At 45.0% G+C, this 20,960-nt stretch overlaps 1 protein-coding gene across 1 annotated transcript in view; it reads left to right on the top strand.

The window, feature by feature from the left end:
- LOC124720422 overlaps positions 1 to 20,960 on the top strand; it is a 117,572-nt gene that overhangs the window by 7,044 nt on the left and 89,568 nt on the right. The window contains exons 2-3 of the mRNA XM_047245773.1: positions 8,874 to 8,936; positions 20,653 to 20,745. Coding sequence (XP_047101729.1) covers positions 8,895 to 8,936; positions 20,653 to 20,745 — 135 coding nt within the window. The 5' untranslated portion in view covers positions 8,874 to 8,894. The remainder of the gene's footprint in view (positions 1 to 8,873; positions 8,937 to 20,652; positions 20,746 to 20,960) is intronic.

Genomic DNA, 20,960 nt, shown 5'->3' with positions numbered 1-20,960 from the left:
CAGCACATAGTGTATGATGAAGTTGTGCTCTGTGCGAAATTCTACCAGACGGCTTCCTCTTTCATTCCTTACCCACATTCCATATTCACTTCCTCCTTTTCCTTCTCTTCCTTTTCCTACTATTGAATTCCAATCCCCTATGTCTATTAAATTTTTGTCTCCCTTCGTTATCTCAATAATTTATTTTATCTCATCATACATTTCTTTAATCTCTTCATCATCTGGGGACCTAGTTGGCATATGAACTTGTACTACTGTGGTAAGTGTGGGCTTTGTATCTATCTTGGCTACAATACTGCATTCGCTATGCTGTTCATAGTAGCTTACCTGCACTCCTGTTTTTTATTCATTTTTAAACCTACTCCTCCATTACCCCTATATGATTTTGTATTTATAATCCTGTATTCATCTGACCAGAAGTCTTATTCCTCGTGCCATCAAACTTAACCAATTCCCACCATATTTATCTTTACCCTATCCGTTTCCCTTTTTAAATTTTCTAACCTGTCTGCCTGATTAAAGGGTCTGACATTCCATGTTCCAATTTGTAGAACATAAGTTTTCTGTCTCCTGATAACGATGTCATCCTGGAGATCTGAATGGGGGACTGTTTGACTTCCGGAATATTTTATCCAAGAGGACACCATCATCATTTAATGAACAGTAAAGTTGCATCCCCTCGTGAAAAATGACGGCTATAGTTTCCCCTTGCTTTCATCCGTTTACAGTACCAGCACAGCAAGGCTGTTTTGGTTAATGTTACAAGACCAGATCAGTCATTCATCCTGACTGTCGCCCCTGCAACTACTGAAAAGACTGCTGCCCCTCTTAAGGGACCACATGTTTGTCTGGCCCCACAACAGATACCCCTCTGTTGGGGTTGCACCTACGGAATGACTATCTGTATTGCTGAGGCATGCAAGCCTCGCTACCAGTGCCACGGTCCATGGTTCATGTTAGGTCCACTCCTTCGTGAAGATCATGTTTCCCATTGAGTAAACGTTTAAGTGTCAGGAAGTCTTTTCTGAAAGTATTTGCATTGAGTGTGGCATTTTTCATGAAAACAATGCACCATTTCACAAGGCCACGAGTGTGATCGAGTGGTTTCAGGAACACAGTGGTGAGTTCCAATTGATGTGTTGGCCACCCAACTCGCCAGCCCTGAACCGGGTTGAACAGATCTGGGATGTGATTTAACATAACGTCAGAGATCATCCCCCCTTCCAGAATTTATGGGAATGAGGTGGCCTGATTGTATAAATATGGTTCCAACTTCCTCCAGTGATCTATGAAGGCCTCATTGCTTCTGTGCCACTATGTCTCCCTACTGTTGTCTGTGCCAGAGGTGTACATACCAGCTTTTAGATGGGTGATGATAATCTTGGGCTGATCAGCCTATGGCAGTTACCATTATTGAAAGAAGGTTGTTTTATTGTAATGATTGTGATGGTAGAATGATACTGCCACATAAAGTTCGGCTAAACAGTACATGCTGCCCACGAGCCCTGCATGACTCACCCTCCAGTCCAGCTTCAAGACACCGACTGCCCGTGAGATCCACTGCTGTTCTTCTACACCCATTGTTGCTCCACAATGCCCACTGGTGCCATGAGCTCTGAGCTGTGAGAAGTGACATCTGCCAGGCACATGGGGCACGAATTCGAAGAGGGAGCCCACCGTGGTTCAGCCTCCTCCACCAAACCAAAATCCCCCGTCCCCACCATTAAGGAGCCCTTTACATATGCCTCTCCTTGATATGAGTAATGTGCATGTGTGAGGCTTTACTTGTCCATAAATTCAGAACCAGGAGGTTTGCCGAACTCACCACCCTGACAATCTAACAGGGTCCCAACAACTGAGGAGCTAGCTTGCTATCGAACCCTAACTCCCCCTTTTCAGCAATATTAGGGTTTCGGACTAACACTGTGTCCCCAGCCTTTCCAATGAACCGTTTAGCCCCTGACTAACAGATGGATAACCTGTGACAGGCAATTTTGGTATTATGTCTAGCCTGGCTCCAGTTGTGCTGTGTTACTGCTAGGGTGACTTGTTCTTGAAGCAAATCATTGATTGACTACAGGTTGACAAGAGGAAAATTGACTGGATGTGCTAACATAAGGGCTACTGGAGCAGCCTCCAGGGACTTGGGTTGTGCAGTGTTAGAGATAAAATTGAGCCACATTGTCTGAGCCTTGTTGTGAAAGATAAGCACAGCCTTCAACTTGCAGTTCACCTGGTCAGCAAAGTACGCTGGTAAAAGGATTTGTGGTCACCTCTTTAATTCCATTGTCAAAGCAGAACCTCACAAATAGCTGGGAAACAGAAGCTATCAAGCATCCTCGGTGGCCTGGAAACAGAAAAAATTCATAACAAATGCTGGCCAGCTGTCAGGAATGTCATTTCTCTGCTCGGAATGTGTCAAAAAAACGAGAAAAGTCATCCATGATAAATAGTAGGTGCCTAATATACACACACACACACACACACACACACACACACACACACACACACACACACACACACACACACACTTGATGAAGTGGACCTATATAATCTATACAAAGTTAATCCATCAGGCATTCCTAACAGGTAGGCTCTAAAAGCCACTTGAGAGAATTCAAGTTGGGCTCGGCTCCCTTACGGCTCTCACACTCCTCCACCAACCTCTGGACAGCCTTATTCAGGGAGGACCAGGTGACATGTTGAGTGATCTTGACCCCACCAACCTCCAGGCCTGCTTATACAGGGAGGACAAGATGATGTGTCGTCTGATCTTGACAACAGTTTTATAAATGCCTAAGAGGGTATTATGGAAATAATGAGCCAAAACCTAACTAAGAGCTTGATTGTCAGTCTCTAAACAAAATTCCTGGTGTTCAAAATAAAATCTGAATTTCTTAAGGGCCAACATAACCGCCAAGGCTTCCCATTCGTACATAGAATATTTCATCTCTGCAGGTGAAAGTTCCCAAGGTGCATTGCTATAGGGCATCAACATGCAACACCTCCCCTGCCATTCTGTTCCTGTAGGAGGACAGCTACCACTTTCTACTCCAGAAGAATTAGGTGTCTGTCTGCAAGAAGAACACGACCTCAAAATTTGGTATGTCTAATACTAGTGGGTTACTAAGCACCACCTTAATGGCTTCAGAAGATTCTGGATGACTTTCATCCCATATGAAATTTCTTAAATCGTTAAGGCACCCCACTAATTTAATAAAATTCGGCACAGACTTTCGAAAAAATTTGTCATGCCTATGAACCGTGCCACAACTTTCTTATTTCTAGGAGCTGGAAATTTTCGCAAATCACTAGTATGCTCCTGGTCAATTTCAATCCAATCAGTGAAACTAAGATGTCCCAAGGATGAAACCTATGTGCCAGTGTCATTTTAGATGGCTTCACAGTAAGTCCCACCTCCCTCTGGTAAACCAGAACTGCCTCAAGATGTTGCAGGTTTTCAGACAGACTAGAACTGTAAACAACCATGCCATCTAGGTAATTAGAGACACACTTGAATGTGAAATCACCAAAAACACAATCTCGAAGGCAAGACATAATGGTAACTCCCGTTGGAAAACCAAAGGGCACCCTGTTAAAATTGTGGAGGTTCCAATCTGTACAGCAGGCAGTAATATACTTGAAATCGTCTGTTAACATGATCTGATAATATGCGAGATTGAGATCCAGGACAGCAAAATACTGAGCCTGATTGAACCAAGTAAAAGAATTATGCAGATTGGGAAGTGGCACAGATTCCAAAACTACATTCTCATTAACTGCACGATAACCCACAACAGGATGAAACACCCCACTGCTGCCCATAGATACTGAGAATATGGTAGAAGCATAGGCTGAAGTTAAGGGCCTGATGACCCCATTGAACAACACATTATTAATCAAAGCACATATACATTTCATCTTTGATGGAGAAAACCTCTCTGGAATGTCATCTGTAAGGCAAATCTTGTACTGGATTTTATCGGTGATGTCCAATCTGTTAGTTAACATCTGCGGTAACCGATAAAAAACTTCCAGTACCAGCATCACCTCTACTGGATGAAGGTGACTGAGCTGAAATGGCAAACATTGCGGTAACACACTATGAATTCCTGTGGCAACCTGACAGGAGCTCAATGTGAATGTTTCAGCTGGGTTAAATTTAAAATAAACAACCCTGCCTTGACAAACTAGCACAAACCCACTACCACTTACAAAAACACACTGCAAAATTAAGTTCACTGAAAGATTTTTAGTTACTATCCACTTCACAGGCCAAGAAAATTTTCCAATACTCAGTTTTGCCAACCAGAGGCAACATGTGCCCAGTGAGAGCTCAACATTGGGAGGACGGATGCAAACAAGGCAATTGACAGGTATGGCGGAACTTCAAATGCCACAGATAATCTAAATGAGAAACTGAACTACCAGAGTTGAGGAGGGTGCACGTTCGTTCCTGGTTAAGTTGTACCCAAAAATAAGGCAGGGGTTCCCGTACCTCGGACTTGGCACAGATCCAGCCCTTAGGCAGTAGAACACTACCGTGCCTCTTCCATTCTGTGTGATGTCGGCTGTTTGATTCTCCTTCCATGTCACCAGACATCGCCATACAAAATGCCACTCTTTGTTACACTGGAAACACATCCTACACTTTTTCCGTATGGGTGGTCCCCTTTTAAATTACTAGGAATCTCAATCCCCATCCTGATAATGGCACTTAAACCCCCATCACTGCTGGTCTGCAAAACTCACACTTCAATAGCAGACACCGAAGCCTCTAATTTAGTAAAAGATGTTCATTTATTAGCGAAGGTAATCCATGAACAGTCCTGTGGCCACATTTTCTGTAATATATTATTGAGTATTTGTATCTCTGTGACTTGCTATTCCAGGTATGGAATGGCCATATGCATTCATCTATGAACCTAGGAAAAGGTTCATGAGGAAACTGCAATAGCCAAAAATGTTTATGCCTGAGTAGCCTCTTAATATGAGGTGACAATTTCAGGCCAGTAATTGATTTTTACAACTCCCTTGATGTTGCACTTTCATGTAAAATTCGATTGAAAACATGGCTTAACACAGGGGGTACAGCGTCTGAACAACAACATTGTCAGTGATGGCCAAAGTGTCAGCATGAAACATAAATTTGACCATGATCCATATGATGGATTTTACCTGTCTTTAAATTCTACATTGAAAGTTCCATTATAGCTTGCAGCAGTAACATTATTTGGTATGGTAATTTCCCAAATGAATTCTCCTGAGGTCCTTAAAGGTGTCCGTAGCATTCCTACTACTTCCAGCAGTTATATGTCGGTGGGAGAATCTTGTTCACCACCTATTGCTCCTAATTTGTCTAAATAAAGGCAGCTGTCCCTGTAACTGCAGAGCTAATGTAATCTGCTCAGAATAGAGATTACATTGTGCAATACCCCACAAGTGATTATCCCAATGGATCAACTGTGCCTGAATTATATGGATTTGCTTATGATGGGGCTTTCTAAACACACTACATTCTGACACAAGATTGTCATGGCCAGAGCTCAGGCGGCTAGTGCAACAATACCTCCATGGTGCAGTTGGTACTAATCACCAAGGGGTCGTCCACAAGTTGGGCACACCGCCCTTACATGGAAGCTGACAAACTTTTAATTCATAGATAAACTGTTGATTTTTGAATGAGGACAAACTGGGACAGTTGTGGGACCCCATGTTCTGCAGTGGATACCTGCAAACACACACCTCGTGGTGAATGACAGTATGACACCTTCCCTCTTTACTTCCAGGAAAATAATGATTGTCTGTTACCAACCAAACATCCAGCGGAAAAGGGGAAATTAAGTGGAAGGACTGGATGGATTGGGGTTCACATGAGTCTCCATTGTTTATTAAAATGTTTTTATTTAAGAAAAATAACTAGTCAGATACATTAGCAGGATTACAAACACCAATCCAAACTTTCAAATTTAAGACATTACACACCTTAGTTTAGTGACAATTTAAATAAAGCAATAGTTGACTAAAGCTGTGTCTGACACCAATTCTTAGATTTTAGATTCAAAATTTCCATCTTCACAAACCGCAAATGAGAAAATGCTTCAACAAATAATTATATGGAAACAGATGGCTCTTTAAGACAACACAGAAGCATAACTCATCTCAAAGGTTAAAACTGAATAGCTATACTGGAAGACAGAGCAATTTATAGCTGCCTCGGGACCCCTAGAAAAAGGAAATTCTTAAAATACACCTCCAAGTGCATCTAGATAATTTAATAAAGTAAACAGGTGCACTGATTTCTAGAGCTACCTTCAGGCAGACAGACAGAGCAAGTTTCTAAATCTTGCACCAGTGAGCAGTTAAGTAATTAAAAAGAGAATGAGCGTGCACAGATCGATGTAACTGGCTTCAGACACAGTGAAAATTCTATTAAGGCATACTGTAGAAAATCCCTAAGTGATTCAGTATGTGAATGTGCATGCATAGCAGCTCAAGAACACCCTTTAAAAAGGAGAACCAGTAATTAGTAATCAGAACCTACTTGTAGCAGTAAATAAATAACAGGTGAGAAAAGCTCACTTCATGACAACTTCAAAATAACAAACACTTGAACAATTAAATCTGGTAAGCAGTAACTCACCCTGAGATGGAATAAATTTCTTTCACTCTCCACCTCACAAATGGCCAGTGAACGAACACGAAAAACATTCAGAGCTCAGTAACACTTGGTGGTTTTACACACTTTTGCTTGTTCCAGTCTCTGAGCGTCAAATGTGCCTGTTACTTACCAACAGGCTATATTTTCACAAGTCTGGATGACATCTGAATGTGACGTGTGATTCACATAGAGATGATCAGCATGTGACCATTCTAACAGTGCTCGACAGTATGTACAGCAAAGGCACTCGAACCAACAAACCCCCAAAAATCAAAATGTACAAAATTTCAGTACAAATTTCGAAAATGATTTACGCAACTTGAGTGAAGGCAGCCTATCGGTAGCTGGCAGTGGTGAATTCCCTGAGGCTGATATACAGAGGCAATGTTAACAGCCACAGCATGATAAGCATGCCCTGAGTCCAAGTCCAAAACAATCAAAGTGTGCCACAACAGTAGAAAACTGGAGCAGACTAAGGAGCATCTAAATTCCACTGTCATTCTCACTTAATACAACTGCACGGCCACGATAGTTGGGTAGATCAATGGACTCGTCAGATGATTCTCATCAATAACTCGGTCTAAGGCTAAACATGGTCACGCTTAAAACAGTATTCAGGAATACCAAATCATCGAATCCACTGCTAAACATGGGGAATTGAATAGCAATAACAAGCTTGTCTAGTTGCTAGACACTGCCCTAACCCCTTCCAAGGCAATGCCACAAGGTATTAAGTCATGCAACACAACTGAAATCGGGCAGTTTTTCAGATGAGAAAGCTTGTTGTATAATGTGACTTCCACAGAGAAGAACAAGTAGCAAATACAGATAGCCAAGACCACACCAATGTACTGTCTTTCATTAACACCTGTGCCTGCAATTATTAACTTGACAGAACGTCTGAAGGGCTATTAGTCACTCCATTCTGTCAATTGTGGCTGAATGGCAAATACTGTCGACGTACCCTGCGTAGCTCTTATCGTGCCCCATGGCGCCCCAAGCTCCAAGCCAAAGAAGTGACATCACCAGATGCAGGATGGGAATTCAAAGAGGTAGCCCGCCATGCCTCAGATAGTAATAATAATAAAATCATAATGATCATTATTTGTACTAATATATTAGTATTATTGTAGGCAGTTAATTAATACAAAGATCAATTAATAAGATGTTGCTGTATTCTTTCTATCTTTTGCCCAGCATCTCTCTTCAAGGCATCTTCTTTGCGTACATCATTTTGCTTCATTATTTTGTCGATATACTCTTTCTGAAAGTTAAGTGGTCTACTTTGTTTCTATCAGTAAGACGATTTCCAATAAAAAATTATTCTTTGGCTGCTAATTATCTAACATCCTCAACAGATCCCAATATCAGTTTAATGATTTTCTTCCTATGCTATCACTGTTTCATTTGTTCTCATTTCAGTCATGATATGCTGGTGCTGTTCCATAAATAATCTTTCCAGAACTTTGTCTTCTTTTGAGATTAGCAAGTAAAACCCATAGTTCAGATTCACAGAATAGGACTGGTGTAGCCTATAGCCTACTCTCTCTTTTTGTTCTGTTAGAAACGTGCTTGTCCCGCCAAAAGGAATTCATGAAGTTAGAATAGTATTAAGTAGTGTGCCAACGTAGGGTGTGTGTGTTTAATAATTTTATCATAAATAAGCATTCAGTGCAACAAGGTTTTGATGTAAATGTTCTAGACATTTTATTATTCTGATCATAAAAGTAGTATGAGTGATGTGGCACTTGACAGTCCAGTTTCTGCTCCCCCACACGGTTGGTGTAAACTGTATTGTAATTTGATATGAACAACATTGATTTTATGGACAACATTGAAGTCATTGTTTCAGGTAGTAGCTGTGTTATTTTACTTCATTACACTGCCATTATATGCATATGTAGATAATGAAGCTAGAAATATGATTGAAAACAATAGCATAAGGAGAAGGCTGAAATGAAAGATCATAATGAATTTTCAAAGGTGTTGTCATTAATCAGTCTTACAATTTTTTGCTACCTCCCATTGAAGTATACCATAGTGAAATCGTCACTCAGAATTTTGAACTCAAAAGAGAACACTTAACAATAACTACTGTTTAGTTATAAAGTAGTGTGATGGTTGAGGTGTATCTGTGTGATACATTTTATATAATATGGGAGGACTGTGACTGCTTAAAAGTACTTATTACAGTTTGTTATTTTTGCCACAGGCCCAAGATTATCCATGCAGCATGAATGTAAAAGAAGAGTTGGAGGAGAGTGTGAATAAAGAGGTAATTTTAGAATTTATATGACTACATGGAAGTAATCTTGTTTAGCTGTGGTGAAAATAATGAGATGGTAATCAATTGTGTGTATATTCACTTTAACAGTCCTGTTTTTACTTTAGGGTAAAGATAACAAGGGTTACAGTATTACAGTATGCTCCAGGTTGAAAACGAGGAAACCGGTAAAATAGAATATTTTGTTACACTTTACCCATATGGATTTAAACATTGTATTTGAGCAGGTGAAGTAGTTTAGCTTGTGAGTTTGTAGAATTGCTTCTTTACATTATAAGTGCAAATAAAAATTAAATGAGATAGCATTGATGGAGTTATATGAAAATTGGTACCAAGTCCCAAGACTCAAGCTATGATTTCCTGTTTTAATGAGTAGTTCCCTTAATGGTTCTGTGTATGTGAACTCCAGCATTGGATGTTTTTATTCGCCATGTGATACTGCTGTGACAGTTACAGAATCATTGAAGGAATATCTACACAAAGTAGTGCAGAAAAAGTAGGTGATCCTAACCTTCTGAGTAGAGACTAAGATGTCTGTGCATACATTGCAAGTGGTATGGACAGGCAGTCTTGTGAAGTACTTTAGAACAGTTTTCTGAAAGCTGTCGCAAGCTGCTAGTTTAACAGCCCACACGAAATTGAAATAGTTGAAATACTGCAACTATAAACAGGCTTGTCCTTACAGATGGTATTAGTACAGAGAGGGGCTAGTGATCATGATGCCAGCACAGCGACAGTGGTAAATGAAACTTCCTGGCAGATTAAAACTGTGTGCCGGACTGAGACTTGAACTCGGGACCTTTGCCTTTCACGGGCAAGTACTCTACCATCTGAGCTACCCAAGCACGACTCACGCCCCATCCTCACAGCTTTACTTCTGCAAGGTTCGCAGGAGAGCTTCTGTAAAGCTTGGAAAGTAGGAGACGAAGTACTGGCAGAAGTAAAGCTGAGAGGATGGGGCCTGAGTGGTGCTTGGGTAGTTCAGATGGTAGAGCACTTGCCTGCGAAAGGCAAAGGTCCTGAGTTCGAGTCTCGGTCCGGCACACAGTTTTAATCTGCCAGGAAGTTTTATATCAGCGCACACTCCGCTGCAGAGTGAAAATCTCTTTCTGGATGGTAAATGAAGTTAATGAATCCTTTAAGAGGGCTAGGTGAATAGATTTGCTAGAAAGAGCAGGTAAGTAGTTGTTAACATCCCATTTAAACAATGATAATGTCATTTACTTCCAATATGATTTACATAGAGAAAGATGGAAAAACACTAAATGGACTGTGAATCACATGCTGAATAAGTATGTGGTGAGTAACTGGATTACAGACAGGAAAGACCCACTGTGGTTTAATGTCAGAATTGGGGAAACACTGAGGAAGCAGACTGTTGTACTCTCAGTTCAAAAAAGTATGCACAGTGGTGACAGGCAAGTGCTAATGGAAATTCTTCTGTCTGTAAAAAGATCTATGCGTGAAGCATACAACTACCACCATCATACATGAGCAACAGATTTTACAGAGAACATGAGACATTTCTGGACAAAGACTTCTATCCAGGCAGTCATTGACCAGTCTGGTGTGGCTTTGGAGGAAAGCAGAAGGTGGTCACTAACCCCTCTCTGTATTTAGTTATCAAGTTTGTGCAGGAGGATCATACATATTGTTGTTTCACTGTCACACAGACTCCTGTATTAGGAACATAGTAATAGGATCCCTGGAGTAGAGAAGCAACTGGAAGAGTTGAAAACATAATAGTTGCCATGTCCAAACAGGATCACAAATCATATGTCCAGAGAGTACTCTACAGCATTTTCCTCATACTTAGCTTGCATTTATTGCAAATCTCTCGCCTAGTGCAAAGACTCAGGCAGCTGGGAAAAAGTTCAGGTGGCTTCTGTATATAAGAATGGTAAAAGAATGTACCTGCAAAATTACAGAACAATATCATAATGATTATTTGCTCCAGAGTTCCTGAACATATCCTCAGTTCAAATAAAATTAATTTCTTTAAGACAGAAAAGTTTTTATCCACAAATCAGCATTGATTTTGTGCAATACTCATCTTGGTCTTCTATCAAATTACATACTGTGAACCATGGATGATGGGCAACAGGCTAGATTCCACATTCCTATATTTCCAGAAAGCATTTGAACAGTGCACCACTGCATAGTGTAAATAGAGGTATGAGCATATGGAATAGGTTCCCCGATATATGAATGGTGCAAATACCTCTCAAGTAACAGAGGCCAGTACTTTGATCTCAACAGCAACTGTTTTTTCAGAGACAAGAGTATCATCAATAGTGCCACAGAGAATGGTGCCATATCTATATATGAAATGATCTGATGAGCAGCATTCTGTGCCTGTTTGCTAATGGCATTGTGTGTGGGGAAGGATCATCACTAAGTGACTACGAGGATACAAAATGACTTGGACAAACTTTTTATGTGATGTGATGAATGGCAGGTGCAGAAATATTCAAGTAACTGCAGATGAGTAGGAAAAACAATCCCATAATGTTGTATACAACATCAGTACTCTACAGATTGACAGTCTGGTCAATGAAATGTTTAGGTATAACATTGCAGGGGCCGGTCGAAATGGCCGAGCGGTTCTAGGCGCTACAGTCTGGAGCCGTACGACTACTACGGTTGCAGGTTCGAATACTGCCTTGGGCATGGATGTGTGTGATGTCCTTGGGTTAGTTAGGTTTAAGTAGTTCTAAGTTCTAGGGGACTGATGACCTCAGAAGTTAAGTCCCATAGTGCTCAGAGCCATTTCAACCATAACATTGCGAAGTGATATAAAGTGGAACAAGCACATAAGGATGGTAGTAGGACGGGGAATAATCAACTTTTTTTGTATTTTGAAAACTGTGGTTCATTTGTAAGGGACACTATATATAGAACACCATAGAAGTGCCTAGTAGTAGTAATTGTTGTTGCTGTGGTAATAGATGCCATCCACAATGCACCGCTTGGTGGCTTGCACAGTTTTAATGCAAACGTACATGCACAGCAGCCAGAAAGAAGATAATCAAGCTGCAGATTCCATATGAAATGCATTCTCAAACTTTATAAGTTTGGTAAGCCCGTTTGTAAGGCTAATAAGTTGTTAACTGGCGTATGTGACAGAGCCAAGGATCAGTCATCTGCTTGTGTCATGAAGAGAATACATGACAGAAAGGTAAACATAAATACAAACTAGAGGTAAAGCTGTCATCAGCCTGGAGGTTTTAAACACCGGAGTTCTCTACTACACACAGTCCTACTGACTACCATGTGCTGTTTCCCTCTTTCCACATCTGAACTGATTTACCCAACTAGTTACAAAGTACCTGCTGTTCAATGATCAAGGACCTTTGGATTTGCAGTGTCACAATTACCCATTGAGCCACCAAGTACTAGAAAAAGGCAGAAGCATTTTGCAGTAAAGTCCAGAGCTATAATCCTTATAATTCCATATGGAATGCACTCCAAAAGTAGATGATGAACACACCAGAGGTCACCTGACCATAAAGTGTAGTTAGCATATTCAGTTACACAAAAAACGGTGCTGAACTGACACCTTTCTGCCATCCGAATTGTTCATTTATGGAACAGTGGTTTGCACATGTGTAGAAACAGGCAAAGGTCATTCCAGCTTGTAAGAAAAGTCACAGGAAATATGTGCAAAACTACAGACATACCTAGTTGGTGCAAAAATCTTCTTGAATGATTTTGTGATCCTGTATGATGGCTCTTGAAAAAAAAATCAATTCATCTGCAAAAATGGAAATGGATCCCATAATTACTGATCATGTGAAACTGTTTAGTCTGCTTCTCCACAGTGCTGCCACAATATAGTCAGCCTGTAAAATGAGACCATAGTTCTGAAGCAGTATCTGTGGGAAAGCTAGCAAAGTTGATGTGCCTTTCAATGACTTACTACTTCTGCTATGCAGTTAGTCATTACTTTATGCCTTAAATTACGTGAAAACAGTAAGATACATTAGAACTGAATGGTACAAATGGATAGGTGTGATGTACCTGCCATTACCACATTGTAAACTATACAAGTACCTTCTCTTGTGATGGTGTCCAACAGTCATAGCTAATCCACAAAACATATGGAATGAAAATGAATGTTTGCATAACTGCCTACTTATTTGTGGCAAAAAGTATTTTAAGTATAGTTATATACACTCCTGGAAATTGAAATAAGAACACCGTCAATTTATTGTCCCAGGAAGGGGAAACTTTATTGACACATTCCTGGGGTCAGATACATCACATGATCACACTGACAGAACCACAGGCACATAGACACAGGCAACAGAGCATGCACAATGTCGGCACTAGTACAGTGTATATCCACCTTTCGCAGCAATGCAGGCTGCTATTCTCCCATGGAGACGATCGTAGAGATGCTGGATGTAGTCCTGTGGAATGGCTTGCCATGCCATTTCCACCTAGCGCCTCAGTTGGACCAGCGTTCGTGCTGGACGTGCAGACCGCGTGCCACGACGCTTCATCCAGTCCCAAACATGCTCAATGGGGGACAGATCCGGAGATCTTGCTGGCCAGGGTAGTTGACGTACACCTTCTAGAGCACGTTGGGTGGCACGGGATACATGCGGACGTGCATTGTCCTATTGGAACAGCAAGTTCCCTTGCCGGTCTAGGAATGGTAGAACGATGGGTTCGATGACGGTTTGGATGTACCGTGCACTATTCAGTGTCCCCTCGACGATCACCAGTGGTGTACGGCCAGTGTAGGAGATCGCTCCCCACACCATGATGCCGGGTGTTGGCCCTGTGTGCCTCGGTCGTATGCAGTCCTGATTGTGGCGCTCACCTGCACGGCGCCAAACACGCATACGACCATCATTGGCACCAAGGCAGAAGCGACTCTCATTGCTGAAGACGACACGTCTCCATTCGTCCCTCCATTCACGCCTGTCGCGACACCACTGGAGGCGGGCTGCACGATGTTGGGGCGTGAGCGGAAGACTGCCTAACGGTGTGCGGGACCGTAGCCCAGCTTCATGGAGACGGTTGCGAATGGTCCTCGCCGATACCCCAGGAGCAACAGTGTCCCTAATTTGCTGGGAAGTGGCGGTGCGGTCCCCTACGGCACTGCGTAGGATCCTACGGTCTTGGCGTGCATCCGTGCGTCGCTGTGGTCTGGTCCCAGGTCGACGGGCATGTCCACCTTCCGCTGACCACTGGCGACAACATCGATGTACTGTGGAGACCTCACGCCCCACGTGTTGAGCAATTCGGGTGTACGTCCACCCGGCCTCCCGCATGCCCACTATACGCCCTCGCTCAAAGTCCGTCAACTGCACGTACGGTTCAAGTCCACACTGTCGCGGCATGCTACCAGTGTTAAAGACTGTGATGGAGCTCCGTATGCCACGGCAAACTGGCTGACAGTGACGGCGGCGGTGCACAAATTCTGCGCAGCTAGCGCCATTCGACGGCCAACACCGCGGTTCCTGGTGTGTCCGCTGTGCCGTACGTGTGATCATTGCTTGTACAGCCCTGTCGCAGTGTCCGGATCAAGTATGGTGGGTCTGACACACCGGTGTCAATGTGTTCTTTTTTCCATTTCCAGGAGTGTATGTTGGCAATATAATAATATTATTGAGTCTGAAAATCCTACTTTCACTACTGTTTGGGGGTTACCACCAATAGCATGCGCTTTCATTTATTGCACAAATTTGACCCATATTCATTCTTGCCCTTCGTCTCCCCTCCACTCTTCTGATGCTACCATCCCACAGGTGTGTCATCTGTCTCTTCAGTGTACATTCCATGGCTTGCTAAATATTTCAAGGGTTTCTGCTCAATGTTTCAGTCAGCTTTGGTCCAAATGTATTTTGAACATAACAGCTTTCTTGGAGGGCATTACATTTAGGAACTACAAATACATCAAGAATTTACTGTTAACATGTTGATGGTAGTATGGTCTTTACTTTGTATGCAGTCTGACTAGCGTGCATTCATCAGAGGACCTCAAACAACTGCCTAGCCCAAAAAACACTTGCTTTGTGTAGTGCACCACTGACCCATCAAATATTTCTACAATTCTCCACCTCATAATGCATTTCCAGCAGTCTGCAGTTTGGGCAGTCAGAGAATCGATGAAGCCTTTGGTTGACACCCTCCACTCACGCCAAACCAATGGACGTGAATCAATTCTGGGAATGCTGATACAAACTGTGTGCGCTGCATGCACTCATGTGTGACACAAGGGCTCTTCGCCATTTCTGCTATCTCTCAATATAAACTGAAGGTGGCCTCAGAACCCAAACGATGGGTATCATTGGCACCAACATCAGCCACAACTTGTAGACAGCCACACCCTGTGTGTTTCGTAGCCACAGGCAGGACATTTTCCACATCTCAGATGAGGCTCCATGGCAGACATATTCAGTACGCGTAGGATTCATTTCCAGTCCTGGATGCCATTTCCCTAAGGAGCTCCATAATGCGTTTGATGTTGGAGGTCCTGATTAACTAGAAAACTTCTCTCCACTTGGACCTGTCTGGACCCTGATGAATGAACACCTGCCAGTCCACTCACAGGGTCAATGGGTGAGGCAGCCTCCACATCACTCTCTGCCTCAAACAGCGCTGTTACGACCCATCCCTCACCATTTGGTGAGGACAACTCAGCCACATTGGGTACACCACAAGGTGTCTTGACAACAGAGCCAGTGGGCAAAATAGGTGACACCTTAGGCATCCTATGTGATGAGCCAGATTCTCGGCCCCCACTACTACAATAGGCAGCAGCCTGAATGCTGCTGAATATGGCAAAACGCATCTTCAGCTGTTGTTGAACTGAGGACAGCTCCTCCATCTGCACACAGTGTGCACACATTATATCCATTCCAGTACTACTATTCAAGAATTAACAGTAAAACACACAGAGAAAGCTATATATGTCGCTTGCTATTGTTCTGATGTTTCACCAGTGGAGGCTAATGCATTATTGCACTGTGTAGCTTTTCATTCAAAAGAATTAAGATCTGTGCAACAGACCATGAATACACTTTAAAGTTACTAAAATATGGGATTGCACCTCTTTACTACAAAAGCATGGAAGGAATGTAATCATAAAACGAGAGAGGGAGAGAGAGACAGAGAGAGAGAGCTACATATGAAGGGCTTATTTCAATAGTGGTACAAGTCCATTACCTCCACTTATCTGCCTATAATGCTTCTGAAATTAATGATCCAAACAAAGAGAAAGAAAGGTTCGTGTCTAGCAAGAAGCCGTATGCTTGAATATATTTATGGTATCTCAACTGCAGATTTTGCAGCACTCATTTAACTTTAGGACTCTGTATCTCAAGATGAATAAAAATGGACTTGTACCACTATTGAAATAAGCCCTTCATATGTAACTTGATTCTGAAACAACCCTGATTAAATCAGGGTATTGTTAGCAGTCAAATAATGTACGGGCTTCACCTTTGTTTCAAGTAACGGTAACCTAATGCATACATGCTAATTGATTTTGAGTGCTATGGGTGTTATTTCAGGCAGAATTTGGCTGCTCAATAATGCTACATTCAAGGAGCAGGGATTGTTGACTAAAGAAGGTCATGAAAGTTAGCCCGAGGTAAAGTTACATATTTTTGGTTAAACATAAATGGAAGGAATCTCTATCACTGGAAAATAAATTTTTATTCATATCTAATCTCAACATGTCAAATATGTATGTATTGTCTGTTCTTTTGGACATGTCCAAGGGGACAGACAGCATTTTGATGCTGCAGCCACAATGACTCAGGGACAAAGGAGGTAGAGACACTAGTTGTCTGTGGGCATTAATTTACGTCAATGGGGATGGTTGAAAATTTGTGCTGGACCAGGAATTGAACCCGAGTCTCATGTGAACTGGGCAGTTGCAGTGACGACTATGCCATCTGGACACAGTGGTAGCCACATCTGCGTGGTCTACTCTAGCATGCTTCCTGTCATACCCAAATTCTGAACTTACTCACCACTGATGCAGTGCTCATGCTCATGATCCTCCTTACACATGGTGTCTCACTGGTTCCTGTAAGAGGTAGTGTGGTGTGCATCTACACTGAAAGGATCATTGGCTGACATCACCTTAATTATATATGTGGTGTCCATTCTTTCGGATATGTCGATGTATCATCACATCCTGTTCGAACAATCTGAACATGTTTTCCATACTGCAGTTCATTTGTCCAGCGTTGTGGACATGAATGTGTAATATCAGCATTCCCTGTTTGTGATCATTTCGTGGTAAAAACAATTGTCACAATATGGTATAATTTTGCTTGCTGGGATCAACCTACAACAATGGGGACAAACATTCAGCCAGTGTGATATTCCTCCTCTCACTGTGCCATTATGGTTAACACTCACTCATTGTGCAGCTTCATCAATGCATCTGAAAGGGGCAACAGTGCATACTGGGAGCATTAACTGATTGACTACCGATACCTTGTATTTTCTACTGGTTTGAATAAAATATGCTTAACTTTCAGTAGGTAATTATGCATCCCCTACTGTGCTATGCTTCTGTCACATACTGCAGTTTGAGCCCCTGAGACAAGCAGTTGCTGGCCATTCAAAACAAACAAAAGACAACTCTGTAATAGACTGCACGAATCTATGCATTACAGTTTTGTAAATGTGAGATTACATCTCTGTAAGTTACTCATTGTTGCTACATAGGGACCCTACCATTTTCCAGAGAGTATGTAGTGGAGGTCACAAAACTAATGAAAGGTCTGATCTGAGTCTTAAACTCTGCTCAAAATTAGGTGATAGTAGTTCATCCACAGCTTGACTCTACAAAGATGTTCTCTTGCCTCACTTACAAATGTTCATTGCCTCTTCAGCCAACAGCCAAAAAGTGAGCCTAGGATGTCCTCTGAGCCCAACCAACAGATTTTGTTGTTGTACACGAGCCTCAGTTCACAGTTGGCCAATAGAACTTACACCATATCTCATATGAGACAGTGGCAGATACAGAAAAACCTAAAGGATGGCTCACTAAAGATACCTTGAGCTACCTTTACTTTTACTGTAATAAAAGCTAATGAAGTCATATGGAACGTGTAAGAAAGTTTTATTTAAACTGGTTATACACATATACATGATATAAAAAAGTTATAGTTGTGGTTCTGTACTTTAAATGATGAATTCTATGCACCTACTCTTCCTGACAAATTGGTTAATTACATTGTCAGCATGACTAGCAATGTCAGGGTGAGTGTCCAACAGAGCTAAGCCATTAAGTCAATCCTCCTTCACTGTTGACCTGAGCCATGTCTTTGTACACCGCGGTGTTGATAAACTTCTTTCTACTGCAGCAATAGATGCAGGTAGACAAATATTTTGTACAGCGTGTGCAAAGTAGGATAGTCAGATACAGGATAGAGAAACAATGCTTGCATAACAAAAACGCAATCATTAAGAGCATTTATGCTCGTTGCTGGTATTGAAGAGACTGTCCCATTAGTCTCTTTTTAATCACAAAATGTGAGTCTTCAAAATACAATAGTTCGGTTAAGCACTGATTTAGTTTGTGCGCAAGATCATAAGCATCATGTTCCAGTAATTGTGATGGAAAAAGGATGTTGAATTTAAAATGATAAATATCTTCTTCAGCAAAATGCTCTCTCATGCCAGTCGTAACATGGTCCAATGTTGGAATAAAAAGTTACTTTCTAATATGTCATAGCATCATCATTATGATCGCATTATGATGAACGTCGAATATAATTTAGCGTTTGCCATTGCCCAACGCCCAAGATATGCTCATGTAAGATTTTGCTGACTGGATATGTTATACGCATGTCACTTAGTGTAAATAGATGATAAGAAACTCCCCTTTTCTCCCCCTTCTCTACCCCCACCCTCTCTCCCGCCCACCCTGTCTTCCTGCCCCCACGCCCCGTCTTCCTGCCCCCACGCCCCGTCTCCCTGCCCCCACGCCCCGTCTCCCTGCCCCCACGCCCCGTCTCCCTGCCCCCACGCCCCGTCTCCCTGCCCCCACGCCCCGTCTCCCTGCCCCCACGCCCCGTCTCCCTGCCCCCACGCCCCGTCTCCCTGCCCCCACGCCCCGTCTCCCTGCCCCCACGCCCCGTCTCCCTGCCCCCACGCCCCGTCTCCCTGCCCCCACGCCCCGTCTCCCTGGCCCCACGCCCCGTCTCCCTGGCCCCACGCCCCGTCTCCCTGCCCCCACGCCCCGTCTCCCTGCCCCCACGCCCCGTCTCCCTGCCCCCACGCCCCGTCTCCCTGCCCCCACGCCCCGTCTCCCTGCCCCCACGCCCCGTCTCCCTGCCCCCACGCCCCGTCTCCCTGCCCCCACGCCCCGTCTCCCTGCCCCCACGCCCCGTCTCCCTGCCCCCACGCCCCGTCTCCCTGCCCCCACGCCCCGTCTCCCTGCCCCCACGCCCCGTCTCCCTGCCCCCACGCCCCGTCTCCCTGCCCCCACGCCCCGTCTCCCTGCCCCCACGCCCCGTCTCCCTGCCCCCACGCCCCGTCTCCCTGCCCCCACGCCCCGTCTCCCTGCCCCCACGCCCCGTCTCCCTGCCCCCACGCCCCGTCTCCCTGCCCCCACGCCCCGTCTCCCTGCCCCCACGCCCCGTCTCCCTGCCCCCACGCCCCGTCTCCCTGCCCCCACGCCCCGTCTCCCTGCCCCCACGCCCCGTCTCCCTGCCCCCACGCCCCGTCTCCCTGCCCCCACGCCCCGTCTCCCTGCCCCCACGCCCCGTCTCCCTGCCCCCACGCCCCGTCTCCCTGCCCCCACGCCCCGTCTCCCTGCCCCCACGCCCCGTCTCCCTGCCCCCACGCCCCGTCTCCCTGCCCCCACGCCCCGTCTCCCTGCCCCCACGCCCCGTCTCCCTGCCCCCACGCCCCGTCTCCCTGCCCCCACGCCCCGTCTCCCTGCCCCCACGCCCCGTCTCCCTGCCCCCACGCCCCGTCTCCCTGCCCCCACGCCCCGTCTCCCTGCCCCCACGCCCCGTCTCCCTGCCCCCACGCCCCGTCTCCCTGCCCCCACGCCCCGCCTCCCCTCCGTCGCCCCCACGCCCCGCCTCCCCTCCGTCGCCCCCACGCCCCGCCTCCCCTCCGTCGCCCCCACGCCCCGCCTACCCGCCGTCGCCCCCACGCGGCGCCTCCCCGCCGTCGCCCCCACGCGGCGCCTCCCCGCCGTCGCCCCCACGCGCCGCCTCCCCGCCGTCGCCCCCACGCGCCGCCTCCCCGCCGTCGCCCCCACGCGCCGCCTCCCCGCCGTCGCCCCCACGCGCCGCCTCCCCGCCGTCGCCCCCACGCGCCGCCCCCACGCGCCGCCCCCACGCGCCGCCTCGCCGCCCCCACGTGCCGCCTCACGTCCCGTCTCCCAACCCCGTCTCCCACTACCCCCTCCACTCCCCGTCTTTCACCCCCCCTATGCCCCGTCTCCCACTACCCCGCCCCCATGCCCAGTCTCCCACCCTCTCCACACCCTGTCTCCCCGCTCTCACGCCCTGTCTCCCCGCTCTCACGCCCTGTCTCCCCGCTCTCACGCCCTGTCTCCCCGCTCTCACGCCCTGTCTCCCCGCTCTCACGCCCTGTCTCCCGTTCCGCCCTCCCCACCACCACCGTCCTGTCTCGTCCTCCTCTCTCCCCCTGTATGACAGTGTCATGTAGGAACAAGAGACAGATGCCCTGATACGTCTCTTTCTTGGTTTTTCAGTTTCTTGAAGACCCATTAAAGGCCTGCGACTCTAGTGTTTGCATAAAGCAAGACCCCGAACTGAAACACCGTGCTGCTGGATCTGAGCATAATGTAAGTTTTCACACAAGCACTGTATTGTGCAGGAAGTGTAGTAAGAAACTCTAGTTAGATGTTTTATTTGTAGGGTATTACCAATAGTATTTTAACAGCACTTGTAACAAGCATATCTTTATGAACCATTACTGTTGCATTAATTTTTTATTGTGATTCTATGTAATGAATGCCTTAAGTACATATTTGGTGTAAACGGAGCAAGGAAGACTTCC

Source organism: Schistocerca piceifrons, chromosome 11 (genome assembly GCF_021461385.2).
Source record: "Schistocerca piceifrons isolate TAMUIC-IGC-003096 chromosome 11, iqSchPice1.1, whole genome shotgun sequence".
Taxonomy (NCBI): domain Eukaryota; kingdom Metazoa; phylum Arthropoda; class Insecta; order Orthoptera; family Acrididae; genus Schistocerca; species Schistocerca piceifrons.
Note: the sequence above shows the minus strand (reverse complement) of the source record. Positions and strands in the feature narration are given on the sequence as shown.